At 46.5% G+C, this 25,106-nt stretch overlaps 1 protein-coding gene across 1 annotated transcript; it reads left to right on the top strand.

The window, feature by feature from the left end:
- The first annotated feature begins 8,219 nt into the window (after nt 1-8,219).
- On the top strand, nt 8,220-9,628 carry HTR1A (5-hydroxytryptamine receptor 1A). The gene has a single exon (XM_051642693.1). It carries the CDS (start codon nt 8,274-8,276, stop codon nt 9,513-9,515), a length of 1,242 nt encoding a protein of 413 aa, XP_051498653.1. The 5' UTR covers nt 8,220-8,273; the 3' UTR covers nt 9,516-9,628.
- The last annotated feature ends 15,478 nt before the right edge of the window (nt 9,629-25,106 follow it).

Below are 25,106 nucleotides of genomic sequence, written 5' to 3'. Positions count from 1 at the left end.
CTATTTTCTCAGGTGAAATTTTCACATTTTCTAAAGTGAGTCTTCTCAGAAAGAAGAACCTTACTGGTTCTGTTCTCCTGGGACAATGCTTCCAAGAGGCACAACAGGCACTTTAGTTTTGAGAAGAGCTTAAACAGCTGGAAAAACTTCCCTATGATGTGAAGAGACTGGAGTAATTCTGTTCAGACAGAAACTAATTAGGAAGATGTATAAAATATAGACAAAGAAGGATATAGAAGGTCTTTCAGGCTTTTCTTAATACACAAGTGGAAGACTCGCTAATAAAAATGTAAAAACCCATCTATGAACCTTTAAACAACATATAATTAAACTATTCAACTCATTGCTGAATCTGAAATAAGGACCAAGAGCAAAATAAGCTCTCTTTTTGAAATTTTTATGACTTTAATTACATTAGGGTAAAATTGTATGTAAAGAGATGTTAATAGATTCTCACTTGTTTTTGAACATTAATCATTAACTGTGTGGGACTGAAAAAACTTGTGGTAATTTCACCAATAGGCATATTATACATAACTGCCCAGTGGGGGTTTATGCCTTCCTCTGAAACTCCCGTCAGTGGTCACTGACTGTTAAAGATACATCACTTGTCTCAATGAGTGGAGCTTCTCCCAGCTGCAAATTGCACTTAGACTACATGGACTTCAGAATAAAACTGTTGAGACCAAATCTCCCTTTGAGTTAACCTGAAAAAGCCCCTTGGACTTCAGTAATTGCAGTCCAACTGACTTGACTTTTTTGTAGATTAATAGGAAAAAATGCACTTAAGCACTGGGAAAAGCCAGACACAGTGTCCTGAACCCCAAGACTTAAAAGGCAGGATTTCTGGTGACAGAACTGAAGGAAGGGCCTTTTTCCCTTTTTGAATCTTACGTACTTACCTGTCATTTTGTGAATGATAAGATTGAAGTCCCCACAGAGAAGCATTAAGCCACAAATTAAAATATGAATCCCTAAACTGAACATCAAAGCTTTGATCTGTGTAAGTGATAGAATGGGTAATTATTTTTTTTTCCTGTGATGCCGTTGCATGTTCGAAAGTCAGATAGATTATTAACTTGAATGATATTGCAGACACAGTCTATTGCAGTCATAAATATCATCTTTCTCAGCTCTATTTTCTCTAATTGTGCAAACCTCTATCACCTCTCCCACCCCCAGCAACTCCCACAGCACTCTCCTTAGCTGTCTAGTTTAGTTTTCAATCTGGAAAGTCTCTCTCCTTATACGCTCTCTCCTTCCCTACCTGGGTGGGAGAGGGAGAGGATCAAGAGCATTTTTTCACTGGTTTAATTGCTGATCCTGAGTCAAACCATGACAATAAGAGTGGCCCTTGCAATAAAAAAACTTTTAAGTATAAGTCTCCTTAATCTGTAATGCATCTGAAAGCATTTTAATGCTCACTGTATAAAGTTCCTTCTTATCTAGAAGCTAGTCTATTTTTGGGGGAGAGAGGAGACACAGGGAGAACAAAACAAAAAAGCTTTGTTGTGTCCACTAAAACATACCCATAGTAACTAATAAGTGAAAAATAATAATGCTTTCAAAGCTTGAAATATATTGGCAGTCCTAGTTTAAACAGTCATGGAAATATTGTTTAATAGCTGGAAAAAAAATGGCTTAATATCTAAAATACTACTGGGATCTGGTATGTATTGTTGATCAAGTATGGGTTTGATGATCAGGCAGTGAGGTGGATCAAGAACTGGTTGAAAGGAAGAAGTCAGAGAGTTGTAGTCAATGGGGCAGAATCTAGTTGGAGGCCTGTGACTAGTGGAGTCCCTCAGGGGTCGGTACTGGGACCGGTGTTGTTCAATATCTTCATCAACGACCTGGATGAGGGCACAGAATGTACCCTCAGCAAGTTTGCTGATGACACCAAGCTGGGAGGAGTGGCTGACACACCAGAAGGCTGTGCTGCCATTCAGAGAGACTTAGACAGGCTGGAGACTTGGGCGGGGAAAAACCTGATGAAGTTTAACAAGAGCAAGTGTAGAGTTTTGCATTTGGGGAAGAGAAACCCCATGTACCAGTACAGGTTGGGGGCTGACCTGCTGGAGAGCAGTGTAGGTGAAAGGGACCTGGGGGTCATGGTAGACAGGAGGATGACCATGAGTCAGCAGTGTGCCCTTGTGGCTAAGAAGGCCAATGGCATCCTGGGGTGTATTAGAAAGGGTGTGGTTAGTAGGTCAAGAGAGGTTCTCCTCCCCCTCTATTCTGCATTGGTGAGGCCACATCTGGAATATTGTGTCCAGTTCTGGGCCCCTCAGTTCAAGAAGGACAGGGAAGTGCTTGAAAGAGTCCAGCGCAGAGCCACAAGGATGATTAAGGGAGTGGAACATCTCCCTTATGAGGAAAGGCTGAGGGAGCTGGGTCTCTTTAGTTTGGAGAAAAGGAGACTGAGGGGGGACCTCATCAATGTTTACAAATATGTAAAGGGTGAGTGTCAAGACGATGGAGTTAAGCTTTTTTCAGTGAAGACCAGTGATAGGACAAGGGGTAATGGATACAAGTTGGAGCATAGGAGGTTTAAGATGAATATCAGGAAAAATTTTTTTACTGTAAGAGTGACAGAGCACTGGAACAGGCTGCCCAGAGAGGTTGTGGAGTCTCCTTCGCTGGAGACATTCAAAACCCGCCTGGATGCCTTCCTGTGTGATGTACTCTAGGTGACCCTGCTCTGGCAGGGGGGTTGGACTAGATGATCTTTCGAGGTCCCTTCCAACCCCTATGATTCTATGATTCTATGAAAATGTTTGAAGCCAGTCATGTATTTTGCTATAGATTATGTGAATGTTAAGTAAATAGATAGAATAATCTTAATTAACTACAAGAAGAAGTCAAATATAACCAAGAAGCTGCTCCGTGCTAGTCAGCAATTTTAGAATTGTATGATGGATGTCAGAAAGATGATATATTTTTCAGACTTAGGTTGAGAAAAAATTACTTGTGAGCTAGTCTTTTTAATTACCTTACAAATACAATATTACGGTTTTTAAGAAATTGTGTAGCCTGCATTGCACCATACAGGTCATTCTTAAACAGCTGCAAAATCTTTCTTCTCAGAGTTCAGTTCCTAATGCACCAGCCCTGTGTATTGCTCTTCCCTGTCTCTGACCCAGGAGATGTGCTGTTGAAAACCACAGCATCGCTGGAACGTTGCTTTGTTTCCACAGAAAACACAAGACAGAAAATTCAACCTAAAATCAAATTTCCCAGACTGTCAAAATAGGAGAAGTTCCTATAAACTGGAAATTTATGTTTGAGCAAATATTCTCTTTCCTTCGCAGAAGAATAACATTCAAAGGAACATCTTTCAAAATTAATCCGCGACTTACATAAAAGCTGCCCCATGATTTTGATAACAGGCATCACCAGTAGCAGTTTCACTTCAGTGATCCTGCTTGAATATACATAACACTCATTTGGATTAAATGTTTACCTACTCTTGTATTACTTCAAAGACTGGGGTGGTTTATGCTGGATTACGCTATTATTTTAGTTACTACTGTAAGATCTTGGCAGAGGAAGGCAGGAGGAGGAAATAAATATTTGTGTATCTAAGTAATTTGGTTTTGGCCTTACTAAAATTTATTAACATTGTGAGTTGTGGGAAGGCAGCCGAATGGAATTGGAATAGGACAGTGGAACTTGCAGTCAGTTCACCATTGCCTACAATGATAGTGGCAACTAGGATATTTCAGGCAACAGAAAACATGGTTAACAACATGGGAAACATACTAAGCAGGCACTCTGGCATTCTGAGATGTTGGTTATTCCTGCATCTTCCAGGTTATTCCTCTCAGTTATCGGGCACAGGTTAGTGACCTGGTTCTAACAAGGTAATTAAGAGGGAATAGAAAATCTGACTGAGATCAGCGCAGAGGCACCAAAAGCTTGATTAGCAGCATGTGAACCTAGATGTACCAATTCCCAGACCTGTTAAGGCTATGAAGCAGGACTGCTGTTCTGGTATGTCTGGCACCATAGTTGCAGATCTTTCCAGGCCTGTCCTTGGGTGTCACTTTTCTGCGTTTGCCAAACTGGGAATGATAAGGAGCAGGCTGAGTGACATCTCAGTGCTTTGCAGGACCTAGTTCAGCCCTGAAGCTGAGCGCTGTGCTGATGCTGTTACTCTGTCAGACTGAAACTACTTCTTGCAGAGCTACTGGAATGACTCAGCACTGCACAGCTCCTAGTGGTCCACAGCTCTGAGCTGGCTGGGCAGGACTGCTTGAAGAACTAGCCAGCCCACCTTCATGCTCCAAAAGAGAAAAAGTACTGAGATGGCATCTTGTTGATCCAGAAGTTGGAAATTTAGGCTTCCTTATTGTGTTGTTGCACTAAATTTGTAGTGTATTGATTCTGAGCAGACTAATTTTAGGATTCAAGAGGAATTTTTTTCTCCTCTCTCTATATAGGAGTTGGATGTGTGGGACTTCACAAACTGGCCATAGCTAGAGATAGGACTCAGGGAACAGTTCTGCTACTGGTACTGAAAGTCACTTGGGTTCCTGGCTTGTTCCTCTTGTCCACAAAGTCAGGACTAAACAGATGGACAAATTGGAACTGATTTTGATGCAGAACAGTATGGGTGAGAGTTACACAGCTTCTACACGAGCAATGGCCTTACACTTTTCCTTGTTATGTCTTTTGGCTTTTTAGAGTACAAAGCTTAAAGTTGTTGAAGTACTGTGAAACATTTTGGGCTTTATGAAAGGTAGAAGCAGGTATCCTGAAGTGGATCTCATAGTGAAATACATGTGTTTGTGTGAAAGGGATGAGTTTCAATGGCACAGTCCCTTCAGTCATGAAAATCTTGTTTGCTTTTTCTTTTTCAATGTAGCTGTTCTTTGAGAGGTTTCAAACAGTGTGGAGTAGTGTTAATTTCCTTTTGGCTGTATTTCTAAGATGTTTAATGAGGAAATTCAAGAAGGTTGCAATTGGTAGGTCGTCTTCTGGCATATCTTTCCTTCCACCTCTTTGGAACTTCTCTCACAGAAAACTGCACATACTGGATCCATTTCAGTGAAATTGTTAATTTCCCTCTTATGAAGACCATTCATTTTGAAACCATTACTGGAATATACAGCACAAATGCTGTATCTCATATTGGTGAATATTACAAAAAAACCAAGATCCAAACCCTTTTCAAACTACAGTATAATGTGTGACCAAGTGAGCAAAAATAATGCAACCAAACTGAAGCATTTCAGAGCACTAAGAATATGCAACTCTCCACTTTTTTTAAATGTGTAGAATGAAATTCTACACTTCAGAAAAGTATCTTCTGCCACAGAAACTAGTTCTTTATCTTTTCACACTTACAAACCTCTTGTTTGCTACAGTTGTGTCATAACTGAGTAACATTAATATTTTGACTTTCTAAGCTTGTGTATTGTTAAGGTTTCATTTACTGTCAAGCCAGCTTGGACTTTATGAGGCTATTGCTTTCCGTAAAGATTTTCCTTAGGTGCTCCACCTAGGTTATCTCAAAATATTAGCACATCATTTAGTTGATTGAAAGATTAACCAGCATTTTGCTGTTTAAGTGCTTAGTAGGATTAAATAAACTATCACATCAGAAGAGTGAGTTTTCCCTTCTTCTGTATCTTCCACCTCCTACTCTCCTCCTTCCTCCATAGTTGTCTAAATTGTTTCTCCGTTTAATTCAGAGTAAAATGACGTGTGGTCTGTGAACAAAAAAAATAAATTAAAAAAGTAAAGCCGGTTTAAAAGATTTCAACTGAAAAAAGACGCTGTCGACTTTTCCCCACTGAAATTTTTCGGTTCTAAGTATCTCGGATTGAATTTCATTGGCTGTGTCAGAGCAAAACATCTCTGGAAACAGTTCCTCAAGAGACCCTCGTGAACTCCTAAACCTCGCATTCTCTGTGGCTTTGAAAGGCTAATTTCAGGCTAATCTAATTAGGCTAATGTCTTGCCCACCTCGATACAAGAAAGCAGGAGATTTTCCTGCCTCCCAGACTTGCACTTTCTCCATTCCACCAGGCTGGCTCTAAACAAACTGAATTCACTGAAGGAAAAAGGTCTTTAAATAGGCAGCTGCTTACAAACCAACTGTGCCCTGCTGTTGAGGAGGCATTAAAAAGGAAACAGGTTTGGGGAGTGAAGGAGCAAAGCATACTTAAAGATAGATTGCTCTTTGCTTTATCTGTGTCTCAAAGCTGTAGGTCTTCATTGAACAGGGCACAGAGCAGGTAGGCATTAGTAGATCGGCTAACACAATGGGCATGCGGGGGTGCAGCTCTACTCCGCTTACCCAAGGCATCTCTGCGCCTTGATAATTTATAGTAAAGATCGCAAGACTAGAGGTGGAAAAATGTAGGCTGGTCCCCTCGAAAGAGAAACTGGCCGAAATCTGCACAACAGTTCTGAATTTGGAAACTCAGCCTTATTTTTAAGTGCTGACTGACAGAAGATGAGGAAACCTGAGCGGTGCAAGCCAGGCTCTGTAATCCTCAAGTTTGATTAAGTTAGGATCTGGCAAATCTTCCTGTTAAACAATTACTGATTTGGCTTTCTGCGTTTTCTGAGCTTGCATGGCACAATTACAAAGCAGTGTGAAAATCTCACACCTTTAAAAATAGTGAGTTGGAAGACAGTAGAAGGTCTGGCACATAAGTTATGTCGGAGAACTTTCTTTTAGCTTTCATGGACAGCGAGCCTTAAGCTTGTCAGTAACGTCTGTTTTTTGGTGTTTTTGTTTTTGTTTTGGGTTTCTGGGTTTTTTTCCTTTTTTTTTTTTTTTCTTTTAATAACAGATGTTTCTCGGGTTTGCGATTCTTTGTTCTATTAACTGGATATTAACTGATTTGCTTATGATGTGTCATTCTTCCAGTTTTTTTTCCCCCAATATTATTCCCAGACATATTTTTCTGATTTCACTTTCAGACTCAGCCTTTCCTTTTTATCGGGAAGAATCGTAAGGCTTGCACATTCCCCCCCCCCCCCCCCACACACACCCCGCTCTTTTTGCTGTTATTGTTATCTTTAGAGGAAGGTGGTTTCAACAGTGTCTTGCACTGTAATTCTCGTCTCGGGAGGGCTGGCGGGCCGTGTTGTATTGCGGGGGGCAACTGAGCGACCGGGAGCGCGCACTGGCGCGCAGCCCCCGACGGCAGCGCCCGCCCCTCCCGCGTCAGGAGCTTGGGACGAGGCCTGAATCATCACGAATGGGACTTTCATCTCTCCAGCACTCGTAAATGACTGAGCGGGAGCCCTGCCTGGCACTTCGCGGTACAGCGATCCCTCTGGAGACACCCATGAGACCGCTGCTGCCGATAATCCCCCCTCTCCCTGCACACGCAGCACGACGGCCGGTGCTGCTCCCCGGCAACCACGGCAGCGCCGTGCCCGCTGCTGCCGGAGCGGCAGCCGGGACTGAGGGTGAGGGTGCAGGTCCTCAGAAAGCCCTGCGGCCCCGCGGCCCGGGGCGCCCGGTCGAGCCCATTCCGCCCCCCAGCCCGCCCCCCCGCCGCCCCCTCCGGTCGCCGCCGCCTGCAGGTGGCGATAAACCCCCCCGGAGCCAGCCGCCCCTGCACTCCCGCTCCGCTGGCGGTCCTGGGGTGTACGGTACCCCCCACCCTAGCCGGCACTCCCTGGCCACAGACAGAGAGCCCTCCCCGCCTTGCAGGCTCCGTACAAGCCCCGGCGCCGGTTTCCAGGGGAAGCTTAGGGAGGAGCTGCGGGGGAGGAGATTTGGAGAGCGGGAGGTAGTCGTGGTGGGTATCTCTGCGGTGTTCGCCCGGCGGCGAGGGGACGGTGGAGAGTGACGGGCGTCACCGGGGGACTAAGGCTACCCAGCCAAACACCCCCCCTCTCACCCCCCGTGGAAGGGCGGGATGGAGGGGGGACGGAAGGGGAGGGGAAGGAGGAAGGGAGGGAGAAAGTGAGGGGAGAGCGGAGAGGCAGAGCAGGAAGGAGCGGCGCGAGAGAGCAGCGCAGCGAGGGGCCGCAGCCCGGCGAAGAGAGCCGCTGCCGCCGCCCGGGGCTGCGCGCTGGGCAGAGGCGGCGGGGATGGGCGGGCGCGGGGCGGCTCCGCCAGCCGCCGTCCTCCGATCCTCGACCGCCTCCCGCCGCGCTATATAGAGGAGGGAGGGGTGGCGGAGGCGGAGGGGTGCCCGGTGTGGCCAAAGCACACGGGGCGGCGATGCCTCCTGCCAGGGGAACGCACAAGTGACCGGCGCCTCTTCCCATGCCCGTCTCCTGAAGCGACCCCCCCGCCCGGCATGGATGTGGCCAACAACACTGCCTCTCCAGAACGCTCCCCCGAGGGGGCAGGCGGCCCTGGCCTCGCCGAGATGACCCTGGGCTACCAGCTGCTCACCTCCTTGCTCCTGGGCACTCTCATCCTGTGTGCCGTGAGCGGCAACGCTTGCGTGATCGCGGCAATCGCCCTGGAGCGGTCCCTGCAAACTGTGGCCAACTATCTCATCGGCTCTCTGGCCGTCACCGACCTCATGGTGTCCGTGCTGGTGCTGCCCATGGCGGCCCTCTACCAGGTGCTGAACAAGTGGACGCTGGGGCAAGTCACCTGCGACATATTCATCTCTCTAGACGTGCTGTGCTGCACCTCTTCCATCCTTCACCTGTGTGCCATCGCCTTGGACAGGTACTGGGCCATCACGGACCCCATCGACTATGTTAACAAGCGGACTCCCCGGCGGGCCGCCGTGCTTATCAGCCTGACCTGGGTCATCGGCTTCTTGATATCTATCCCGCCGATGCTGGGCTGGAGGACGCCCGAGGACCGCTCGGACCCCGACGCCTGCACCATCAGCAAGGACCACGGGTACACCATCTACTCCACTTTCGGCGCCTTCTACATCCCGCTTCTTCTCATGCTAGTGCTTTACGGCCGTATCTTCAAGGCGGCCCGCTTCAGGATCCGCAAGACCGTCAAGAAAGTGGAGAAGAAGAAAATCGCGGACACCTGCCTCACTCTCTCCCCGGCCGCCCTGCAGAAGAAAAGCAACGGGGAGCCTGGCAAGGGCTGGCGGCGGACTGTGGAGCCCAAGCCCGGTGCTTGTGTTAACGGCGCTGTGCGGCAGGGCGAGGAGGGGGCCGCCCTGGAGATCATCGAAGTCCAGCGCTGCAACAGCTCCTCCAAGACTCACCTGCCGCTACCCAGCGAGGCGTGCGGCTCCCCGCCTCCCCCCTCCATCGAGAGGCGCAACGAGAAGAACACGGAGGCCAAGCGGAGGATGGCTCTATCCCGGGAAAGGAAGACTGTCAAGACCCTGGGCATCATTATGGGCACCTTCATCCTCTGCTGGCTGCCGTTCTTCATCGTCGCGCTGGTCCTGCCCTTTTGTGACAGTAAGTGCTACATGCCCAAGTGGCTGGGGGCAGTCATCAGCTGGCTGGGCTACTCCAACTCCCTCCTCAACCCCATCATTTATGCCTACTTCAACAAGGACTTCCAAAGTGCTTTTAAGAAAATTATCAAGTGCAAATTTTGCAGGCAGTGAAGCCTGCCGCTCCGGGACGGGGCAGCGGGAGACCTGTCACTTGCTCCATCTTCCTGGCCCCCGCCGCAGTGTGTCCCCCGCCCATCCCGCTCTACGACGCCGGCAGAAGGGCAAGGGGCTCCGGGATCCCTACTCGTTAGTGCTCCCAAGTCACTCGCGCCTCCGCCCGTCGGACAAACCCCACGGTGCAGGGCAGGGAAAGGTAGAGCAAGGCAGAGCTGGGCTGGGCTCCATCGAGTATGGCGGGGGGACGCCCGGCCCGGGAGGGCTCCGCGGCTGCCCTCGCCTCGGCCTCGCCGGGGCTCCGCTGCCGGGCGCCGGCGATCCCGCCTCCCTCCCGCCCTCCCTCCCTCCCCTCCATCATTCTGGGTAGACTTCGGGTTTGCAGGTCGTTGCTTGTGGTCGCTGTAAACCATAGTGTCTGTCCGAGTAGCATCGGTAAAAATAAAACACCCTATGCAGAAAAACGCCGTGTTGGCGGGTTTTCTAGGATTTACGAGACGGCGAGGGGCTGAGAGCTCGATCTGGCAGTGAGAGTATGGAGGCTGAACGCGACTCCCCGAACGGACGAAGGGGCTTTGAGCTCGTCGCTTCCTGGACTACGAAACCATCAAGTGGATTTTCTTGGGGGGAAAAGCGACCGTGTTTTGTAACCTTGCAAGGTACACCCCCGTCTGCGTTTCGTGTGTCTAACAACTCTCCTGCTGTGTTAGGACCTTCCATTTCACCGGGCTTCCCTTCGTTACAGCGCAGGGAGGTGATGAGGTTAAACCTCAGCTGCACCACTCACTATATGGGGATTAAAAAAAAATGCCTTTGACCGAGGGTTTCCCACCGAGGAAAGGCTTGGTGCTGTGCGACTGTCGCTGAGTTCACTGCTTACGCAGCGGCACAGGGAGTTTAAGCAGTCTGCGAAGTAGTGTGGGTTTGTTTTTTGTTTGTTTTTTTGGTTTTTTTTGTTTGTTTGTTGGTTTGTTTTTTTGGTGTTTTTTTGTTTGTTTGTTTGTTTTGGTTTGTTTTTTTAAAGCCGCTTGAAAGTTTCTCCGGAGACATTGCGGTTGCTTCGGAGGCAGCCAGCTGCGGCACATTTTGCTCGGGGGATAAAAAACAACCGCAAACAAACAACATCAAAACAAACCAAACCGATCAACCAAAACATTGCCATGTGCTTCGCGGCAGTAGAGGAGCGGCCGAGAGCATCCTCCGGCGGCAGCCGCAAGCAGTGAGCGCGGCATCTCAGCGCAGACCGGGAAGGGGAAGGCTCTCTCCTCCCCTGGGCCAGTCCCGGCGGGGGTATATTCAAGACCCTCACCGCAAGCTGAGAGCTACGGCCAGAAGCAGGCAGTGTCCCTGCGATACCAAGGGAAGGGAGGGCCAAGCTTGGGCTGGCCGCTTCCCGCGGCGGCTCCGCCAGCCTCTCCCCGCAGAATGGTCCTCTCCCTAATAATCCCAGCTGCTTGGCCCCAGGAAGCCCGCGGTTCTTCCCCTTCCCCGCCTGGCTCGTGGTTGGAGCAGGACAGCCCTGCCCGCCGCACAGCCGCTCTGCCGTTTTCCTGTCGTGCTCCCCTCTCTCCCGCCGGCTGCGCCTGGGAAGCGGGGCCGCCCTCGGGCCGGGAAGGTTTGGGGGGGTGCTTGGCCGAGCACTGGCACCGGGCCGGCTGCCGCCTACACCTGCGACGGGCTGCCTGAATGAATGCTTCACCAAGTATATATATATATATATTATATACACATATAATATATATATATTCCTGTTTATTTTTGTGTAATCTGTGTTACCTGTACGTAAAAGGGAATGTTATATCTGTGCGTCACGTAAATGTGTCTAGTAATTTCTGAACTTAACCGCTTACATTAAATGGCAATAGTGCTTTTAACAGCCTCAGATACATAGCTGATTTTCTGAAAATCTTATTTGACCTCATTTTCGCAATTAAAGTGACCTTTGATCTTATCTCCTCTTTGCTCAGTCCTAACCACGTGTGTCCTAGATATTCCTTAAGTGCCGGAGTGTCAGAAGAGTCAGCCTGCAGCGATTAGGGAGCCGAATCTTTTCCTGAGTGATTCCATACCTTGTGGGACCCCCACCCTCCGGGATGCGGCGAGGCAGAGCCGCAGGACCCCCCAGGGCCGTGCAGGCGGAGGGGCCGCGACTATGCGGCGGGAGTGCTGGCGTGGAGGGCCCGCCGACTCTTGCAAACGTGTTCCTGCACGGTTTGCCCTTTAAGTTTAATGTATTTATTCTTCACAAACCTTCGTGCAAACTCCTCGGCGACGCCGGCCGCCCTTCCGCTCCGCACGACAGAGCTGCGCGCCGCGGACGGGCGCCTGGCTGCGGGAAGGGCTCGCCGGGACCTCCGGGACCTCGAGGCCGGGCCCAGGCAGAGTCGCACCAGGCAGGGCGGCAAGAGGGGTACAACTCCCGTGCCCTCTTCATCTGGCTCCCACCCCCGCGCTGCATGGCGAGGGATGGCGGGGCCGCGGGGTGCGCAAGCGGCCTCTCTCGCTGCCGGCTGGGGCGGGCGCGGTGGAAACTGCAGAACTCGGGACCTCAAATCCTCCGGTTGGCACTGGGAGGCGAGACGCGCCTTTCACCGCCCAGTTTTGCCGCGTCTCTTCTTGCGGGTGCCCGCTCCTTGCACGCACAAGACACGGGGCAGCGGCCTCAGACCCGGGCGGAGGGTCCGCGGAAGGGACGCGGGGCACCGGGGCCACTGTGCCCGCCAATGGTAGCCTCCCTGCCTCAGCTCGGCAGGAAAAATTGCTCCTTGGCGGCTCTTGGGCCCTTGCCGTGGCCAAACGGGCCGGACCTCAGAGGCTTCTGGACCGGGCCTGCAGCCGCGGAGCCGCGGGCGCCTCTCACCGCATCTCCCGCCGGGATGTTCCCGGCCCCTGGCGCAGCACAAGACGGAAATACCTCCACTGACCTGGGTGGAAAAAGTTTTTCTCTGGACAGTTTTGCATTTCTCACTCTTTAGTACTAAATTCTGTAATGTGGAGGAAGTGGCCTGCTTTAAAAGATGGGGCTTTTTATTTCTATGTTGTAGTTCTCAAATTCCTAATTTGATTTCCATGAAGGTTAAAAAAACCAACCAGAGGATTTAGTGGGATTTTTTAAAGAAAGAAATCAGTTCTGTATTAAATCAGTATTTGTGGTTGGCTGCAGTATTGTATGTGCTTTACTAGAGTTAAGCTCCTCAGTTTAGGGAGCTTCTTTACAATTTTAAAGGACCTGTGGAATCTTGAGCAACGAATAAAGAAAAATCCAAATAGAAACAAAAGGGTTTATGTTTTCAAGAGAGCTGCAGAAAATTTGAGTTTTAACAACTTCAGTCAATTGTGAATACCTTACATAGGCATAGATATGAAGGCTTCAAATTTCTTTAAAAATGCTTCTTCAGAGTGTTGTAAAATGAGAATAACGTTTCATAACTTTAAATTTTCTCTGCTCTGTGGCTCCAGTCCAGGCTTAATTTGGGTCTGAATCACACATCTGACAAGAAGTACTAGCAGAAGAATCCAAGCACACTTACACTCTCCAACTGTACTAATGGTTGGGTTTGGGGAGACAAAGGGGAAGATAAAAGGAAATACGTAATCTATATTGTATCAAACAGCAAAATGAACTTTGTGACCATGCAATTTCATCTATTTAAATAGAAATCTTCCCCATGAATAGTTCAAGACTCCCTACTTTTCTGTGACATTCCCATCCTTTCAGAAGCATTCTGTAGGTCTGGTAGAAACAACAACAAAATCCACCAAACAGATGTCCCCCAATGCCCACGGCTAAAAAGTGATGGTCTTTATAATCCACAGTTTCAAACATTGCTCAGGGCAGCATTGTGAATGTTACATTAAAACACATAACCAAGAAATTAATTAATGAGAAGCAAGAGAAGAGGGTGCTGGGGATTAATTTTTATTTCAAAGCTGCTCAGATAATAAATTTTAACAGAATGGGTGACTGTTACCTCTTTGGATATGGCTGGATAAAAATCACAGAATCATAGAATCATTGAAAAGTTAGGCTTGGAAGGGACCTTAAAGGCCATCTAGATCCAATCCCCCTCTGTGGGCAGGGATGCCTTCCACTAGATCAGGTTGCTTAGGGCCCCATCCAACCTGGCCTTGTTACTGCCAGGGATGGGGCTTCCACGGCCTCCCTGGGCAACCTGTTCCAGTTCCTCACCACCCTAATAGTAAAGAATTTCCTCTTAATATCTAATCTAAATCTCCCTTCTTCAAGTTTTAAACCATTGCCCCTTGTCCTCTTACTACATGCTCATGCAAAAAGTCTTGCCCCATCTATCTTGTAGGCCCCCTTCAGGTATTGGAAAGCTGCTATAAGGTCACCTCTGAGCCTCCTCTTCTCCAGGCTGAACAACCCCAACTTCCTCAGCCTGTCTTCATAGCTGAGGTGCTCCAGTCCTCTGATCATTTTTGTTGCCCTCCCCTGGACTCGCTCAAAGAGTTCTATGTCCTTCTTGTGTTGGGGCCTCCAGTACTGGACACAGCACTCCAGGTGTGGTCTCACAAGAGCAGAGTAGAGGGGGAGAATCACCTCCCTCGACCAGCTGGCCAAAATTCTTTTGCTGCAGCCCAGGACACAGTTGGCTTTCTGGGCTGCAAACTCACATTGGCAGCTCATGTTGAGCTTCTCATCCATCATCACCCCCAAGTCCTTCTCCACAGGGCTGCCCTCAATCCTTTCTCCTCCCAACCTGTATTCATGCATGAGATTGCCTACACCCAGGTGCAGAGCCTTGCACTTGGCCTTGCTGAACTTCATGCAGTTAGCATGACCCCACTTCCCAAACCTGTCAAGGTCGCTCTGGATGGCATCCCTTCCCTTCTGCATGTTGATTTCACCACACAGTTTGGTGTGTCAGCAAACTTGCTGAGGGTGCCTTGATCCCACTGTTCATGTTGGTAACAAAGATGTTAAATAACATTGGTCCAAGTACTGACCCTTGAGGAACATCACTCATCATCGTCTCCATTTGGACATCAAGCCATTGATCACAACTCTGTGAGTGCGACCATCCAGCCAGTTCCTTATCCAATGAGTGGTCCATCCATCAAAACCATAACAATCCAGTTCTGAGACCAGAATATCTTGTGGGGCACTGTTGAAGGCTTTACACAGGTCCAGGTAGATGTTGTATGTTGCTCTGCCTTTGTCCATCGAGGCTGTGACCCCATCGTAAAAGGCCACCAAATTAGGCAGGCAGGACTTGCCCTTAATGAAGCCGTGTTCACTGTCACCAATCACCCCTTGGTTATCTGTTTGCCTTAGCAGAGCCTTCAGGAGGACCTGCTCCATGATCTTGCCAGGCATAGAGGTGAGACTGACTGGCCTGGAGTTCCCTGGGTCTCCTTTTTTTCCCTTCTTGAAACTGGGGCTTATGTTTCCCCTTTTCCAGTCAGCAGGAACTTCAGAACTTGAAATGTGATGGACAGTGGCTTTGCAACTTCATCCAACCAGTTCTTTCAGGAGCTGTGGATGAATCCCATTAGGCCCCATGGACTTGTTCACCTTCAGGTGGTCATGAACCTGCTTTTCGTCTACAGTGGAGGGATCTTCCTTTTCCCAGTCCCTGCCTTTAGCTTCCATAACTTGGTGTGTGTGACCAGAGTCTTTGCCATTGAAGACTAAGGCTATGTAGTCATTGAGTACCTCAGCCTTATCTACGTCTTGGAGGACCAGCTCTCCAGTTTCCTTCTGGAGTGGGCCTCTTATCATTGATGTACCTGTAGAAACTTTTCTTATTGCCCTTAACCTTCCAGGTCAGATTCAATTCTCCCTGTGCTTCTGCTTTCGTAACCTAATCTCTTGTTTCTCTACTTCTCTGTACTTCTCCCAAGGTATCTGTCCTTGCTTCCACCCTCTGTAAGCTTTGTTTTTACACCTAAGTGTATCCAGGAGTTCCTTGCTCATCCATGCAGGCCTCTTGGCAGTCCTGCCTGTCTTCCTCTTCACTGGGACACATTGGTCCTGGGCACAGAGGCAGAGATCCTAGAATATCGACCAGCTTTCCTGGGCTCCCCTCCCATCCAGGGCTTTGTCCCATTTTACCCTACTGAGCAGATCCTTGAAGAGACCAAAGTCTGCCTTTTTAAAACTGAGTGTTCTCAGCTTATTTTGCACTTTTGTCTCTGCCCTAAGGATCTTAAATTCCACAATGTCATGGTCACTGCAGCCCAGCCTCCCACTGAGTTTTACATCACTCACCAGTCTGTCTCTGTTGGTGAAAACAAGGTCCAGCAAAGCACCTTTTCTTGTTGGTTCCTCTACCATTTGTAGGAGGAGGTTGTCATCAATGCACTCCTGGAACTTCCTGGACTGCTGGTGCTTTGCTGTGTTGTCCTCCCAGTCGATGTCAGGGTGGTTAAAGTCCGCCATGAGGACCATGGCTTGTGACTGTGAAGCTTCTCCTATCTCTCTACAGAGGGCCTCATCCACTTTATTGTCTTGGTTAGGTGGTCTGTAGCAGACTCCCACTATGATATCTCTTACCCTTGGCTTCCCTTTAATCCTGACCCATAGTGTCTCTGTCAGCTTCTCATCCATCCCCAGGCAGAGCTCCATGGATTCCAGCTAGTCATTGATGAAGAGGGCAACAACCCTCCTCTTTTGCCCTTCCTAAACAGTTTATGTGCAGCCATCCCCATGGTCCAGTCACAGGAGTTGTCCCACCATGTCTCGGTGATGCCAGTAACATCCTAGCCCTGCAGGCATGCAGACACGTGCAGCTCCTCTCCTTTATTCCCCATGCTTCATGCATTTGCATAGAAACATTTGAGATGTGCCCCCTTCAAAGCAGTCTTACTGGCAGGGATTGTATCTGTCAGTACACATGCTCCCTTGTTGGCCTGAGATGTTCTTTCAGGTCCAGGGCATTCATTAGTGGCACTGTCCTCAACATGGTGGACATGGGGTGAACTGAGGGTCCCCTCCCCTGGCATCCCTTGTTTAAAGCCCCCTTAACTAAACTGGCCAGCCTTTGGCCAAAGACTCTTTCCTCTTTCAATGATAGTTGAACCCCATCAGCCCCCAGCAGACCAGGCTTATCAAAATGAGCCTTATGGTCTAGGTAGCTGAAGCCTTGACTATGGCACCATTCCTTCAAAAATACAGAATTGCTATCATGTGGCATGCAAACAGTTCTAGCTGAGAGCTGCAAAGTCTAAAAATCATCACACCTCTCGTAGTTACAAAAAGTACTGTATATTCAGTGTTTCTGGATCTCAGACCATGTCACCCTCTTTGGGTATATGTTGCTGTGAGCCTCAACTTATTTTGCTGTCTACAACTGAATTCCTGCTTGTTCTGAGTAGTGACTGTGACTTTCAGCCATAAAGTGGGACAACTCAGCAGCATCAAATTTCTTCTGCTGGACTGGAAGCAAAACATCTTTTTCTGCATTATCCTTTCTGTAGCAAGGATATGGTCTAAACTCTTTGACTCATTGAGGCAACTTATTGACGCGGGCAGTGAGTGACAGAAGATTTGCTGGTGTTTTCAAACCTCTCTCAATGAAGAGAAAAGGCAAATACTCAGGCACACAGAGGACTGGAGATGCTCACAAACACTTAGTTATGGCCACAAATCCCAGCCTTGCAGATGTCTGTTGCCAAATTAGTTTGGCAGGCTGTCAGCATTGTCCTTTTGTCTACATTGTAGAATGTAGAGGAGGGATGGGAAACAGATATTTTGAAAAGTACTAATCCTGAGCAAAATTTGATAAGACTACAAAAAAATGAGAAGAAAGCACATGACCATCCAGATGGTTCCCACAAGCTTCAAAGACCTGTTGAAAACAGTGAGGATCTTAAAAAGGAAATAAAAAATTGCTTAAAAGCAAGCACAAGCTGACAGACTAAAGAAAAAGGCACTAAGAGTCTTGCAACGCAGGTGTTGGCCAGCACAAGCAGCGGTCAGTATCAGCTCCTGCTGTAATAGTATCTTGGGTTTTTCTCTTTGTACTAAACAGCACTTGAAGCATCTTTTGCCATTAGGCAGGGTAAATATAATATTTTCAAATCGACTTGCACGCTTCCAAAGCTGTTTTTACACCCACTTTGCTGAACCATAACTTGAACACAGAAGCAATGAGAATGATGTAAGCTAAAGGTGTTATCGGGGGCCTATTTTATCTTGCAGCTTGTTCCTACTTCTTGGCATTCCAGTGGGGGATGACTGGTGGCCAAATGTAGACCTAAAGGATTTTGTACAGAATGAACTGGAGAGAAAACTCATACAGCGTATGCTATACCACTTCACACATATCCTCACTAGGGAAAGTCTTGTGCAGCTTATCCTTAAACTGAAGTCTGCTTGGTAGGATGGAGTTGGCTTATACTGTAGTCTTTTGTTCAAGTGGCTTGGAAGGAAAATGTATTTTTTCAGTTTGACATCTAAGTGGCTGGTCATGTTTTTAAACTAGCTAGTGAAAAAATAAAGTATATGTAGTGGTTCTCTGCTTGAACTGCTGTGATCCAAGTATGACTCTTTTTAACCAGAGTGAGTTTTCAAATATTTGGAAAGCTATTCAATTTGAAATGTAAACATCATGTTTTTGAAATCAACATCTCAGTAGACATTAATTTATAGGTGGGCTTTGGAAGAATGCTGTCAGGTAAAGTGAAATTGGCTTGGATTTGAAGACAGACACCTGAACCATCAGATACAGCATGTGGATCACACTTAGAGGTGTTTCCTGGACTCAGGTTTGGCCAGCTGTCATCCAGATGCCAATCTCAGGGAGAAATTGTGGAAAAGTCTTGTCTAGTACATGTCTAGGTGTTGCCTTCAAATTAGTGGCCCTTCAGCTTTCATAATCTTCCAGCCTCTTTCTCTGGCTTCCCATTTGTGGTCAATAACATGGGCAATTAATGTGGGACTATGCAGTCAATGGCCCTGGGAGGCAGCTGCAGGTGATAGTCTCTGGCATTTGCTGTGGAAGAGTTTTTGCCACCTGTAGTCTCTTGAAAGCAAGAAAGAAGGATTGAGAAAATTAGACCATTCAGACCAGAGGATCAGCTCAGCCTGCTTTCAGAGAGAAGGCTTGAGGAAGAACAGTCTCAGAAATTTATGCTCTTGAAACGGAAACAACTGCTTTCATCACACTGGGCAGATTATTATAAAACTCAGGCCAGGCCAGCAGGGTGTGACCTGGTCAAACTGCCCATTGAAAATTGCCTGCAGCTGCTTTTATGGTACACACTTCTAAGAGCTACTGCCAGCTTTGTGCAAGCCAGGCAGGTGGCTTTTCCTTCTGTCTTTGAATGCTCATCCATGGACTCTCTCCCAGCCTCTGCCCTGAGCCTTGCAGCTGATGCTACTGAGTTAGTGGCACACATCTATGAGGGATTGATCCTTTGTCCCAAATAGCCTTGACTGTTTGGGCTCCCTGAGGTTCTGTCCAAGAAGAGCTGAAAACTGCTGATTGTATCCACCAATGTCATGCATGCTTTCAGGAGAGCTCTAATGTCAGTGGGACAGTTACACAATTTTGGGTTTGGCTTGGTTCACTAATTTTGATGTCTGAGAGTGTTAAACGTTTATAAACTCTGGATTTTTCTTACCCTTTAAGAGGGGAAGCTATCTGTAATAAATTAGCAAAGCTTGACCAGCAGGTTGAGGGAGGTGATTCACCCCTTCTGCTCTCATGAGACTCCACCTGGCATACTGTGTCTAGTTCTGAAGTCCTCAACACAGGAAGGACATAGAGCTCTTGGAGTGAGTCCAGAGGATGGCCCCAATGATGATCAGAGGTGTGGAGCACCTCTGCTAAGAAGGCAGAAGTCTGAGAGAACTGGAGCTGTTCAGCTTGGTTGCCTTCCACTGAAAGGGCCCTAAAGGAAACCTGGAGAGGGACTTTTTACAAGGGCATGTAGTGATGGGATGAAGGATAACAGTTAAAAGCTGAAAGATAGTAGACTTGGATTAGATATCGGGAAGAAATTCTATCCTGTGGAGGTGGTGGGACACTGGAACAGCTTGACCAGAGAAGCCATGGATACTCTCTCTCTGGAAGTGTTCAAGGCTGTGTTGAATGGGGTTTGGAGCAACCTGGTCTAGTGGAAGATGTCCCTGCCCATGGCAGAGTGATTTGAACTAGATGATCTTCGAGGTCTCTTCCAACACAAACCGTTCTGTGATTCTGTGATTCTGTGATAATGTTACAGAGTTTTACATGTATTTTATACAAAAATGGTGATTTTGCTAAACAGTTTTCTTCCTATCAAACTACTGCCTAAGCACAAGAGTTTCAGAGGCAGTAAAATGTATTTGTAGAGTTTTACCATTCCTGTCTTGTGTTGTAAAGTAGCCTGGTCAATCTACAGTTCTAAAACCAGTTTTTATGATTATTATTCTGGAAGCCTACTTGGCTTTGGCATCATTGCTTATGAATAGGGACAGCAGTTGTAATGAGAATTTGTCAGTAAGGTTGTAGAGTGGATCCATGCCACATGCTGCTTATTATAAACTTGTTGGTTTTAGCTTCATCTGGATGTCATTCCCCAGGAAAGCATGCACAAACATGCCAGCCTCTTCAAAGGATGTAACCTTGTCTTTGTTACATTAAAGCCCCAAAGGAAGCACTTTAATTTAAGAAATTTGCATCTCAAACCAAGCATGTTGAGTTCCTCCCAGAGTGTCACACACAGAATGGAACTCATCATGATACTTGTGATTGCTGCATCTGGGGCCAGAATGTTTTGCTCTCAAGCTTCAGGCACTGGCTGACTGCCATTCTCTTGCAAGGTAAATTTTAAATAAAACCATAACATAAGAGCTATTCACATGGAGATACAGGTATGACAGCTGAAGTACCACTGGCGTTAAAAACTGCAAAGGCCAAAATTAGGGTGCACCTACTTTGAGCCTATAAATGGAAGAGGAAAGGAGGAAACAAATTGTTGCTCCTTCCTTGCAACTTCATGCTTCTTTTCCTAAGGAAGCAGGTAAAAAATGAAGAATCATGTCAGAGAAAGCCCAAATTACAAATCTAGAAGTAGCTATGTATGTGTTCAATTCAGTCAATTTTATTAAAAAAAAAATTTCATGACTTAAAAATAAATAAATAAATCAGCTAATTCTAATCAATATATTACTTCATCACAAACATGGCAGCACTTTGGGCTGCTGTTGGTGAAGGGTGTCTGATTGTACTGTGGAGCTGATTAGAGGCTCACCAGAAGGCAGTTAGAAGGGTGAGTGACATACAGCAGTTCCAGTAGAAAACTAATTTTGTTTTGAACTTACTTGAAAGCCTAAAAGACTGATAAAAAGAACATTGTTCCTGAAGCTTAGAGATGTCCTTGTGATCAGAATCAAAAGGCAGATCAAGCAAGTCATATTTCATCCTTCAATACCAATAATGGCCAGAACAGTCCATGAAACCTTCTTCCTTTACTTCAATTTCCCCATAAAAATAGGAACATTGATTAAAATAACGATTTCCCTAGGTTGTTTGTTTGTTTGTTTGTGTTTTTTTTGTTCATTTTGTTTTTGTTTTGTTTTGTCTTGGGCAGTTTGTTTGTTTGTTGACTTACACCCACGCCCCACCCCCCGGCATACAAAAGCAGCAGGGTGGAATGTAAGAGTATCATTACTTAATCCCTGTCTCCAGCCAGAGAAAAGTTTAATAAAAAATGTATTGCAGAAGGATGAAATTCAAATGTTAAATAAGCATTGGATATCGTCAGTCTCTGGAAGAAGTAAAAATGATGAGACGTAGGGAAGTCCCTGGTTGCAGTCAGCACTTTCATTAGATGAAGCAGACATCAGTTATCAGACACAACTTTTGTGCTGGCATTTTTAAAAATCAGATAGAAATATTTTTTAAAAAATATTGTGACAGAATCTTCCTATGGTTGGCTCTGTATGCTAAGCATAAAACTTAATAAAAATTGGGAAGTTAATCACAGTGTGCACAAAACAGGTGTCAATAGTGATGCCTGAGGCAAAATGCCTGTGGGTCTGTTCACTTGTATATACAAATCTGTATACAAGAGTTTTTGGTGAGAAGTTTTGGTGGACAAGATGGAGCATGACATGCTTGAAATAAGCATCATGTTTTCTCCCCTCGAGCCAAATCTTTCATCTTGACATTTATGGCTGCCATGAGCTGCAGAAGGTTTAAAATATCAGAGGGAAGGGTGTTCTTATTCTCTTGCTAAATGTTATGAAAGGAGTTGTTCAGGTAGTGTCCAATCTTCAGACAGGAAGGAGTCACATAGTGAAGTGCCAAATAAAGACCAAGAGCTGGGCTATATGCCTGCACTGGAACAGGAGCCTGTGACTCTTAAGATTCCTCTCTTTCTACTTGTCAGCCTCATCCTGGTAACCTCAGTTTTACACACAGCTATTTCTACTGACAGACCTGGGCTATCTCTCAGTCACTGTGTTGGTGAAAAGGAAGCATATATACGTATGCATAAGCATATATACATGTATATATATATATGTGTGTGTATGTATATTTCAATATATGTATATTTATTTATGACCTGGATGTGGGGATTGAGTCCACCATCAGTAAGTTCGTGAATGACACCAAGCTGGGGGAGTGTCGATCTGCTGGAGGGCAGGAAGAAGCTGCAGAGGGACCTGGACAGGCTGGGTCAATGGGCCAAGGCCAATGGCATGAAATTCCACAAGACCAAGTGCAGGGTCCTGCACTTTGGCCACAGTAACCCCAGGCAGCACTACAGACTGGGGGAAGAGTGGCTGGAGAGCAGCCCAGCAGAGAGGGACCTGGGAGTACTGGTTGACAACCGGTTGAACATGAGCCAGCAGTGTGCCCAGGTGGCCTGGAAGGCCAATGGCATCCTGGCTTGTATCAGGAATAGTGTGGCCAGCAGGAGCAGGGATGTGATTCTCCCCCTGTACCCAGCACTGGTGAGGTCTCACCTCCAGTACTGTGTGCAGTTCTGGGCCCCTCACTTCAAGAAGGATATTGAGGTGCTGGAGCAGGTCCAGAGGAGAGCAACAGGTTGGTGAAAGGAGTAGAGGGAAAATCTTATAGGGATAGGCTGAGGGAGCTGGGGTTGTTTAGCCTGGAGAAGAGGAGACTCAGGGGGGACCTTATCACTCTCTTCAACTACCTGAAGGTAGGTTGTAGTCAGGTGGGGGCTGGGCTCTTTTTCCAGGCAACTAGCAACAAGACAAGAGGGCCTGGCCTGAAGCTGCTCCAGGGGAGGCTTAGGTTGGATATTAGGAAGCACTTCCTCAGGGAGAAGGTGATTAGACATTGGAATGGGTTTCCCAAGAAAGTGGTGGGGGCACTGTCCCTGCATGTTGTTCAAGGAAAGGCTGGATGTGGCACTTAGTGCCATGGTCTAGCTGGTGTGGTGGTGTTAGGTCATAGGCTGGACTTGATGATCTTAAAGGTCTTTTCCAGCTGATGATTCTGTGTGATTGTGTGGTATACACACACAGATATCTATATGCATTTCAACTTACTGTGTATGGCAATTTTTATAGATGCTAACCCTTCAGTTCTTCATGGGTGCAATATCCTGTAGGTTGGAATATATCACTTAGAGACAAATGGTTTGTATCTGAAGCTGGATTCAACTAGTCTTTTCCACTTACCACAGTCTGGATGAAGCCCTGTGACTGCAAGACTTGGCAGACAGGCAGTTGGACTACATTAACTCAGATGAATTCAATATAAGGTTGGCTGAACTACATGGCTATCTGTGTGCCAGCAGACACAGTCTGATGAATACGCTACACTGGCCATCTTTGAAGTCTTATGTATTTAGTACGAAACTGCTGTAACTGTAAATTGTGCAAGTCAGAATCTGAATCTAAGGAATGAGTCTGAAAAAGAAACAAGCAAAAAGAATGTTTTTCCACCCAGAATGGAAGCTGAATGTAGACCTCTCTAGATTGTATTTTATCATTTGTTTTCCCGGGAAGTCAAGGCACCACATTCAAGAAGCTGCTGCATATTGCTGTATACAGACTTTCTCTAGTGTCTTGCAGCTGCATAATTTTAAGTTTTAATATTGGATTAAACCTCCATATCCCTAAATTTTAATCCATGGTAAGACTGCTTTACAGTTCAATGAAGTTCCTTTGTATGGCATTTGCAGTGCATTGTAACCTGGAGTAATTTTCCAACAGTATTTGTTCTACAGATGGAATGGTAAATGGCTTGACAAGGTTTCCCTCAAATAGTGGGTAAAGTGCAGATTTGTTTATTTCTGGGAAGCAAAGTTTAACTGGTCATTATGAATGAATTATTTTGAATTTTTCAGGTCTTTCTTCTGCTCACAAGCTATAAATGGTCATACTCTGTGCTATTTTGACACTCACCACTTCCTGGTGCAGTAACATTGTCACTGGCTTTGGAAAGTCACATTGGGCACTTTTTCCCAAGTGTTCAGTCAACACATTCAAACGTTGGGTGTTCATGAATGTTGGTGTTGCCCATGTCCTGTTCTTCATCTATTGTTGCAGCTGACTGCCTCTACTATACATCAGAGCATAGACTGCTTCAGGATTAAAGGAGACTGCCTTTAACAGCAGCAGAGTGATGGCAGCAGCAGGTGGGCTGTTGTGGCTGGTTATGTTCTTTTCTCAGGTGCAGTTCCTGCTGCTGTGGGAGGAATCATCCTTTGCCAAACAGTCATGCAGGATCTCCACTGATGCAGATGTTCACAAGAGTTAGATAAGACTGGTGTAAGAGCTATGGAATATGGCTATTTGTAAAAAAAAAAATAAATAAAATTAGCAGAACTAACCATCTCTGTGTTTCATGTGACTCCTTATTTATATGTCAAATTTTTGCTGTATAAAACATGCCTAAAATGAGTGTTACATTTCTGTATGAGCTAAACTAAAAGAACAAACCATGATTTTTTTGTTTGATTATTGTTTATAAATACATGATACTTTAATTCATGTGATATTAAACAACCTGTTGATGATTTCCCATATGCAGATTTGCAGATGTGGAAGCAACTATTTCTGTAAATTTAATCTATTCTCCTGTTTGCAAGGCCTTGTAGGTTGCACAGTGAAAAAAATTATGAGCTTTCAGAATGGCAGCAAGAACAACTCTTACTAGTGATATAAAATTGTACACATTTTCTCTTAATATTCTTATTAACAAAGCCTTATTAGCAAGATACAAGTAAAAGTAATTAAGAGAACAAAACCTTCTCCTACCCTTTGTTATGCAAATATTGGTTTTTTTTTTTCCATAATATATTTCAAGTGCATAGTATGTTTTCCCAACCACTCCATCCCTTTCTGCAGGTGCTGCTGAAGGCTGTTAAAGGCCAATTCAGTCAGCTAAAATAAACAGTGCCATAATGAGGGTAGACCAAGACAGAGAACAAGTAAGTTCAGCAGCTCTGTCTTTAACAGTCTGTCCTTTAAGCCATGCCTCTCACCCCAACGTCCAGCCTCTGTGCCAAGCACAGCAAAATCTGAATGGAGCAAATGTCTGAGCACACCTGTTCAGAGTTACCCTTTGCCTTTGTGTTTGGGTTGGTCATGTCAAGGCTGGGATATCCACAGACATTCCACAGCCTTTAGCAATCAAAGGACCACCTTAAAATAAA

The sequence above is a fragment of the Apus apus genome, chromosome Z (genome assembly GCF_020740795.1).
Source record: "Apus apus isolate bApuApu2 chromosome Z, bApuApu2.pri.cur, whole genome shotgun sequence".
Taxonomy (NCBI): domain Eukaryota; kingdom Metazoa; phylum Chordata; class Aves; order Apodiformes; family Apodidae; genus Apus; species Apus apus.
Note: the sequence above shows the minus strand (reverse complement) of the source record. Positions and strands in the feature narration are given on the sequence as shown.